The sequence below is a fragment of the Haemorhous mexicanus genome, chromosome 22 (assembly GCF_027477595.1).
Source record: "Haemorhous mexicanus isolate bHaeMex1 chromosome 22, bHaeMex1.pri, whole genome shotgun sequence".
Lineage (NCBI taxonomy): Eukaryota > Metazoa > Chordata > Aves > Passeriformes > Fringillidae > Haemorhous > Haemorhous mexicanus.
The window spans coordinates 9,849,767-9,858,233 of NC_082362.1; the positions used below are offsets into that span (position 1 = coordinate 9,849,767).

The 8,467-nt window shown below is 50.7% G+C and overlaps 2 protein-coding genes across 2 annotated transcripts; both read left to right on the top strand.

Moving 5' to 3' along the window:
• Window positions 1-4,221: 4,221 nt before the first annotated feature.
• On the top strand, window positions 4,222-5,918 carry LOC132337439 (lysophosphatidic acid receptor 1-like). The gene has a single exon (XM_059866030.1). It carries the CDS (start codon window positions 4,298-4,300, stop codon window positions 5,264-5,266), a length of 969 nt encoding a protein of 322 aa, XP_059722013.1. The 5' UTR covers window positions 4,222-4,297; the 3' UTR covers window positions 5,267-5,918.
• An 865-nt stretch (window positions 5,919-6,783) lies between these two features.
• Window positions 6,784-8,425, top strand: ZNHIT3 (zinc finger HIT-type containing 3). The gene is made up of 4 exons (XM_059865637.1): window positions 6,784-6,891; window positions 6,996-7,027; window positions 7,095-7,244; window positions 7,977-8,425. The coding sequence occupies exons 1-4, from the start codon at window positions 6,812-6,814 to the stop codon at window positions 8,168-8,170; spliced, it is 456 nt and encodes a 151-aa protein (XP_059721620.1). The 5' UTR covers window positions 6,784-6,811; the 3' UTR covers window positions 8,171-8,425.
• The last annotated feature ends 42 nt before the right edge of the window (window positions 8,426-8,467 follow it).

The window sequence follows — 8,467 nt, forward strand, 5'->3', positions numbered from 1 at the left end:
CATCATTTGATCTCCTCATTTTAATATTTTTTTTCCTCAGGAAACTCCCCTGACAGGTGCTTGGATATCAGCTCTTGATGGCCTTGCTGCACTTCAGGGTAGTTCTGATTCCTTTTCAAAACCAAACCTGGATGCCAGGATGCCATTGGGAACTGGGAGCATTTTACACAAGGATTTTTGGATACTGAGCCTGAAGATGTGAGAGCACCTTGGTCAGAGGAGATGACACAAAGTTAAGCAGTTCTCTGAATTCCAGGCTGGTTTTTCCTGGCAGCTACAGGAAAGGGAAGGACAGCTGGGAATATCAAATCCAGTAAAAACTGCACTTATTTTGTGGCCTGGAGAGCCCCAGCAGCAAGGGCTGAGAGGGGGAGACTGGCTGGAGGCCAAACCCTGGTCAGAGATGAGCTGCAGGGGACAGGGAAGCACTTCCAAGGGATTTCAAACCCAGGTGGGTTCCAGGATTAGCAGTGGGTGATTGGGAATCCCAGGGGGAGAAAACACAGAGTGCTCTTCATTTGGCTGCCTGCTGTGGTTTTATTCCTGAGAGTTCCCACACCCCTGAAGAGGAAATGTGGAATTTCTGAGCTCTGGGTGAAGCAGAAACATCTCAGCTTCATCTTCCCTGTGCAGACATGGGCCTGCTCTGTCCTGGGAATACTGTCCCAGCACAAGGTGGGACTCTGGCAGCAGGGATGGGATGGGATGGGATGGGATGGGATGGGATGGGATGGGATGGGATGGGATGGGATGGGATGGGATGTGTTCTGCCTCCCTCACACCCAGCTGGTCCTGGAGAGGCTTTGCTTGCCACACACCTGGTTCCAGGTGTTTGTCTCCCATCACTCCGAACCTGGGAGGCAAAAATTCCTCCAAGAGAGAGGCTGGAGGGGGGAGGAGCAGAGCTCTGTGTTTTCAAAACAGCTCCAAAAAATCTTGGACAGAGATCACACACCCCGTTTGTGTCTCCCTCTCCAGAAAGGAAGGCTTTAATCTGCATTCATTGAAACATAAATTGGATAAATAGGCTCCTTGTTTGTATCACTCCCTTTCCTGACTGTTTCTTCCTTGCAGGCCTCGTGATGCCCATGGAGAGCAGGGCAGAGGGACAGTGAGATTCCACAGCTCTGCTGAGGGCCATGGCACTGAAACTGGGATTCATGGAATGGTCCTGCTGAGCTGCTCAGGCCTCTTGGCAATTTTTGGCCCAGGTTTGGTGTCTGCAGCGTGGTGACAGTGCAGAGCTGAGAGCAGGGACAACGGGGAGAAAGCAGAACCATCCCAATCCCCAGGATCTGGTGTGAGGAATGGAGACTGTGACAGGGCAGAAAGGAGGGCACTGGAACCCCTCATCCTTCTTGGATTGTCCTGTGTGCACATGGCCTGTGCCTTGTGCTGCATCTCTTCTCCTCCCTGAGCTGTGGCACTCCTGTTCCATCACAAGGATGCAGTTTTTCCCTCTTCTCCTCCCTGAGCTGTGGCACTCCTGTTCCATCACAAGGATGCAGTTTTTCCCTCTTCTCCTCCCTGAGCTGTGGCACTCCTGTTCCATCACAAGGATGCACTTTTTCCCTCTTCTCCTCCCTGAGCTGTGGCACTCCTGTTTCATCACAAGGATGCACTTTTTCCCTCTTCTCCTCCCTGAGCTGTGGCACTCCTGTTTCATCACAAGGATGCAGTTTTTCCCTGGAGTTCCAGGCACAGTTCCAGTTCCAGCTCAGAGCACACGGGGCTGCAGTGCCCAGGGCAAGGGTGGGAGCTGTTCAAGGGCTCCTGGGCAGGGCTGGGCTCAGCTCCTGGATGAATTCCCTGTTTTGGCATCAATTTTGGTGTGTCCGAGCTGGGGTCTTTCCTTCTGAGCCCCTGTGGGTCCTGCTGGAGGCTGAGAGCTGCAGCTGGGGGCAATTCTGAGGCTGGGAGCTCAGCTGGGTGAACTTGGATTCTCCACACTTGAACCATCACTAAAAATCCAGCCTGAAGCCTCTCCAGGTGGTCAGTGGTTATTGTCTTCCCCACAGGCACCATCAACAGATAATTCCACAAAATGAGGCCGTTCCTTACACATGCATCAAAATAAATTGGGCATTCAGATAAAGACAATACAATCACAGAACTCAAAGAAAAGCAGCCACAAAACTAAACAAAAAGTGTCAGAGGAGGTGAAATCTGGGTAAATGTAAATCTAGGGCTGCCCACAGCAAGGTGCAGTCAGTGTTTGAGGTGTCAGCCCGAGATCCTGGAGATTAGACTGAGTTCCCTGGAACGCTGTGTCACCTTTGACAAACAGTGGGATCGTTCTTTCCCCATTTACAGGCTGCAGATAACAGTTCCTCACCAGGGTATGGTGAGGTGAGCACAGGGAATGCTGCACAGTTCCTGGAATACCGGAGTAGAAAAACGCCCTTGGATTGAGGTTGTTCCATGAAGAGGTTGGGATTTAAATTTAAAGTGTTTTTCACCTGGTTTTGGGAGCCCCAGCTGCATCACAGAGGGCTGGGATGTACAAACCTGGGGGTTTCTGTGTGTTAAAGCCCACTAAAAAAGCAGCTTCCACACTATTGTCTCCCTTAATCCAGCAACATGATGCTAATTTGTATGCAATTTTATTAGGGAAATCAGATTACAAATCTTTTGTGGAGAGCTATTTATACCCCTTGATATGACTTTAATTACATTCTGATCTCACAACGTTTAGCATTTTGTGCTCGAGCACCAAATTTTCAAATTAGAGCAACTTCAAGCAGCATTTTCAGGAATACCTGGAGCCCTTTGGAGCCCAAATTCACAGAGAAGTTATTTTTAGCCACAGGGGTATTTTCAAAACCGTTCTGCTCTGTGGATGTTGTGCTCATCACAGGTGTCCTGTGCCCACCTGGGCTGTGCTGCCACTTCTGCTGGGAGGGAAAGGATTTGCTGGGCTGGCTCAGGGGTGGCAGAAATAGTGGGGCCCTTGTTCAGCAGCAACCTCACACCCGAGGTGTGGCTGCCAGGGCTGGGATTACAAAGGGAGTTTTATCTGGGACACTGGGAGAGGAATATTTTATAGGGTGTTAATGCAGCCCCAGGCTTGATTGGTCAATTCTCAGCCCTTAAAAATGTATTAATTAATTATAAAATATTCCTGGTACACAAAAATTGTGGGTGCTGGGTGCACATTAAACTGAATATGCTTTCATACACCTCAGTAGAAAAAAAAAAGCCCTAGAAATGCCCGTTTTAAACTCAAAATGTTAACTTTGGCAGAGCTATCAGTGTTCACAGAGTCCCACCTCTGGGGCTGGAATTGCTGCTGTAATGATCAGTGCTGGATGTGGGAGCCCATAAATTCAGCTGAGCTGCTTGGGAAGGTCATGGTAGAAAATTGTGACCAACAAAGGTGAATCCTTTGTTAAGGTAACAATAAAACACAAATTGAATCAGAGTAAACAACGTGGATAAATGGATAATTTACCTGGATAATTGTCCTGCTCACCTGGACTGCTCAGCTGGTTAGAAGCTCCCTGCTGCCTCTGCACCCTGTATTTTATTCCAGCAGTGCCCTCTGCTGAGAGCATGGAATGTGTGTCCCCAGAGCTTTTTTCTCCTCCCAACTCTCAGGTATTTTCAGTCTAAGTTCTCAAAAATCATTTCCGTTTAAAAAGATGGAGAAAGAGAAGCTACGCTGGTGTTGGTACTGGTTTATTACTGACCAAGGCACATGAAATAAACACAAAATATCCTGTAGCAAAGGCATGGTAGTGATGTTTGCTGTTTTAGCTGTGTTATCATGGAAGGATTAAGTGGGAGAAGGCATTTTCTGGGCTTTTGGGTCCAGGCTGGAGACACAGAGCTGATGTTTGATTTCATCCCCCTCAGCCCTCCAAACCCACAAAACTCTGCTCCCCCTCTCCTGGCTCTCTAATCCTTTATGATCTAATTGATTGGTGAGTTACAGCCGGATTCACTTCACTCCATTTGAGAACAACCCTGAAGAATTTTAAACTGCAGGCGTCACCACCCATCTCCCCGAGCCCTGAGCAGGTTTTTTCTCTTGTCAAAGGTTGCTTCCAGCAGCTCATCCATGTGGGAAATGTGCTCTGCAGTTTGGGCTATCCTAGCAACTCCCCAGGATCGGTGCAGCCCCCAGCTGGCAACCCAAATATTTAAAAACACTCCTGGTTAAAGTTTAACCCCCGTGAGGATGATGATGTGGCAGCAGGAGCTGCGTGTCAGGAGTGGATCCACGCCCGGGCATCGAGGTGGGAGCTCCTGGGGAGAACGGGATGAGCAGAGCCAGCCCAAAGGAGCATTTCCCACCATGAATGGGTTCCTAAACTGCTCTGCCAACCACACCAAGATCTGGAGTCACTACTTGGTGCTGGCCCTGGGCATTCCCCAGCTGACCATCAACGTCGTCTCCATCATCTTCAACTGCACCGCCATCTTCACCCGCCTGGCCACCAGGGACCTGCACAAGCCCATCTCCATCCTCTTCTGCAACCTGGCCGTCTCCGACCTCTTCACCAGCTTCTCTGGCTTCTGGATTTCCATGCTGTTCATCACCAACCCCGACATCACCATCTTCGGCTCCCAGGACATGCTGGCTCCCTACTCCCTGTACACCACCTCCATCCTGTCCACCATCTACAACCTGGTGAGCATCGGCATCGAGCGCTACCTGGCCGTGGCCGAGAGCATGAGGACGAGGTTCAGGGTGGCCAGGAACCACTCCATCGCCGTGGTCTTCATCAACTGGGTCCTGGCCTTCTTCCTGGGCTGCCTGCCCCTGATGGGCTGGAACTGCCTGCACGTGGAGAGCAACGTCTCGGTGCTCTACAGCCCCTTCTGCGTCAACTACCTCGTCTTCATCGCCATGCCCAACGTGGCCGCGGCCTTCCTCGTGCCCCTCTTCACCTACCTGAGGATCATCATCATCCTGAGGAAGAGGAAGCTGAGGATGCAGGCGTGCGGCCAAGCCACGGGCACCTACAAGTCGGCGGAGACGCAGGTGGCCAGGACCAGCATCTCCATCTGGCTGCTGGCCCTGGTGTCCTACGCGCCCTTCCTGGCCGGCGTCATCTTCGACGCGGCCAACCAGCGCTGCCACGGCGAGCTGTACCCGGGGGTGTACATCTTCAGGAACTGCACGGCCATGCTGATCACCATCACCTGCCTGGGCAACCCCCTGCTCTACACGCTGAGGCTGAGGGCGCTGGGCGCCCGGCTGAAGGCGCTGCGCGGCCTCTGGGCCTCGCGCGTGAGGGCCTGCGCCGTCGGCCACGTCTGAGCAAACCCACCCTCAGCTGCCCCAGGATGATGTACTGTGACAGATGAGCAATGCCGTGGGTGACTCGCACAATTAATTGACAAATATTGTGTGTATAGGTTGAGAAAATTTGTTCAGAGGTTTTTTTGTACCCCCTCGCGCGGCTGTCGAGGGACAGCTGGGAGGGCTGGCTTGTCACTGTGGGTGGCACTGAGCTCCAGGCAGGATCTGAGGAAGAGATTTCCACCACTGGACAGTGAAGAAGAACTTTGGGAAGGGTTAAAGAACTTTGGGAGGGGTTAAAGGGTTAAAAAGGGAAAAACCTCCATTGTGAGGGGGCTAAGCACATGGCGGGGAAAAATCTCTTGTTCCCAGCGCCATCTTTTGCTCCCGGCACCGTAACTTTTTTTCTTTCTTCAGTCTCCCGTTGTATTTTTGATAAGGTTTAATAAACCTTCCTGAGCTGTGGAACGTGAGTAGCCATTTCTCACACGATGATGTTTGTGTCCCCAGCAGTGTGTCCTGTTCGTGCTGGATATTGTTCTGGGCTGGCTCTGAGGGCGAAGAGGGGAGAAGCAGCAGCACGGAGTTTGTGATCAGGGACGGCACTCACTGCTCGAAAAGCAACTGTGAAAAATGCCAGTCACTTGTTCCTAAGATTTCAAAAGTTTAATAGCAATAAAATGGTTATAAAAATAGCAATATAATTAGAGGAATAATGATTTGGACATTTTGATTTAGGACAATATGAGACAATAGAAACAAAGAGTTGCGGACAGTCTGGGTACCTTGTTCTGGGCAAAATAAGCAGGAAAAAGGCCCCACGTTAACAGAGGATTAACCCTTAAAAGCAATAGCTTGTTGCATATTCATACACCTCCTACATGATGCATAAATTCCAGGATTCTGTCTGGGCACGGTCAGCTTCTTCCTCTGAATGCTGGCAGCTCTTCAGGGCTGAGCAAGGCAGAAGAAGTTAATTTCTCCTGATAATGGAGTAATAAATTCTCTTTCTCTGAAAGATTTGGGGTCCTGTGACTGCTATCTCGCTGCGAGTCCTTTCTTAAAAAAAGTGTCTTACATAGCATAGTTTCTATTTTAACATTTTGTTATAACCTAAAACTATATTTAACACACTACTTAAGAGAATTAATACAGCATCACTTTCTAACACAACACAAATAATATTCATTTTAATATTTGCGAAAAGCCAATAATAAAATACGCAGTTTCACCTATATATATATATATATATATATATATATATATATAAAATATTTTTTTTCTGTTTATACATTTTATAAATGCCCATATCTATATCTCTACCCCTAACTCGATATATACATTTCTCTCTCCACTCCTCCTTCTTTCCCCATATACAGCGCTATCTCTTTACATATCTGTGTCCATATCTCCCTCTATATTTATCTACTTAGAGAAATAGCTCGATAAAACGCCCTGGCTACGGCTGCGCTCGGCGATGGATTAAACACGCCTGGCTAGCGGCGCTCGATTGGCAGCCCTGGCCGGTGGGCGGAAGCGGAAGCGGAAGCGGCAGGAGCGGCCATGAGGGCCCCGGGGCCGTGCGCGGAGTGCGGGGCGGGGGCCGCGGCCCGGTACCGCTGTCCGCGCTGCGGAACCGCTTAGTGAGCGAGGGACGGGCTGGGGGGAGCGGGGGGTACGGCGGTACCGCGGGCTGGGGGTGCGGCCGGCGGTACCGGGCTCGTTTCTCACGCCGTTCTCCCCACAGCTGCTCCGTGCCGTGCTGCCGGACCCACCGCGGTGAGTGCGGGCCGGGAGGGCCGGGTCTCATCGGGGCTAGCCGGGGCTAACGCGGCTCTGTCCGCAGAGCGCTGCGCGCCCGGTGCCCGGCGGGAGAAGGAGGCGACCGGGCAGGGATCCCCCCCTGCCCCCGCAGGCAGCCCCGGGGCCCCGGAGGACATCCTGGGCGAGGAGGAGGAGCAGGACCGCGTCCCGCCGCAGAAACTGCAGCTCCTGGGTAACAAATCTGCTCTTGGCAAATATTGAAATAAATCCTGGATGCGGTATGTGGGAAAGTTATGCTGTGCTAATCTCCTTTTGTGTTAATCTCCTTGAAGGAGTGTGGTAAATCGAGTTTTTAAGCTATAGCACAATATTAAAATAGAGACTATGAGATGTGAGATACTTTTTGTAACTAGCCCAAAGAATGGAAAAGATGATCAAGAATCTCTTCACATTATCCTCTCTGGATATGGAGATAACAACAAACAGATACCATAATCCCAAGAGAAGAATTATTGCCTCCTTATCAGGAAAGCTCAGACTTTGAGGAACCAAGAAAATTGATTTGCAGGATGACGCGGGGGGGGAAGCTGAAATTAAGCAGAAACCCCCTGGTTTGAAAGGAATGTTTGAATCATGTCTGAGATCTATGAATATGCAACAGGCTACTGCATTTAAGGGGTAATCCTTTGTTAGCAAGGGGTGCTTTGGGGCAGAGTGGGAGGTCTGTAATTCTTTGCTTTTTATTGTCCTAACTTTGAGTGTCCAAATTCTTATTGTCCTAATTTCTCTCGCTCTTTTCCCTTCTCTTAAACCTCTCACACTTTAACACCAGTGCCTGGATTTTCCAGGGAGCTGAGCTTTCCCTGAGAGCTCTGTGAGTTTCCCTGACAGTTGCTCTGTCCCCGGGAAGGTTTGCTGGCCCCAGGCACAGCTGTAGCTCTGATTTTTTCCCTCCCTGCTCCAGGAGAGTCGGCGGAGCTGCGGGATCTGCTGCGGAACCCCCACCTGCGGCAGCTGCTGCTGGCCCTGGAGCAGGCTCGGGACAAAAGCTCCCTCCTGCGGCGGCTGATGCAGGAGCCGCTGTTCCTGGAGTTCGCCGACTGCTGCCTGGGCATCGTGGAGCCTCCCGAGGAGAAGGAGAACGTCCTCCCCGAGTGAGCTGCTGGGGGAGTGGGGCTTGTTTGATTTGTCACTGAGATTTTTATGTGGTGAGGTTTGTGTGCACTCTCCTGTGTGCCCGTGGATGTCAGAGCTCTGAGTTCAGGCTGGAGCTGACAAACAGGGGCAGGGCTGTGCTGGGACTTTCTTTTTTACATCCTGGGGGTTGAACTTGGTACTCTGTGGGATTCTTGGGCAGCCACAGGAAATGCTGCTTCACAGTGACAATATTAAATATATCTGGGTTGATTTTAATCCACGAGCACTCTGAAATGTTTTTGTTCACTGAAGGTTGTT

Bases quoted from the DNA above. Each gene is read 5' to 3' on its own strand.
- LOC132337439 (XM_059866030.1), top strand. From the start codon at position 4,298: ATGAATGGGTTCCTAAACTGCTCTGCCAACCACACCAAGATCTGGAGT.
- ZNHIT3 (XM_059865637.1), top strand. From the start codon at position 6,812: ATGAGGGCCCCGGGGCCGTGCGCGGAGTGCGGGGCGGGGGCCGCGGCC. The intron at 6,892-6,995 runs GTGAGCGAGGGA...TTCTCCCCACAG, and splicing joins CCGCGCTGCGGAACCGCTTA to CTGCTCCGTGCCGTGCTGCC. The intron at 7,245-7,976 runs GTAACAAATCTG...TCCCTGCTCCAG, and splicing joins GCAGAAACTGCAGCTCCTGG to GAGAGTCGGCGGAGCTGCGG.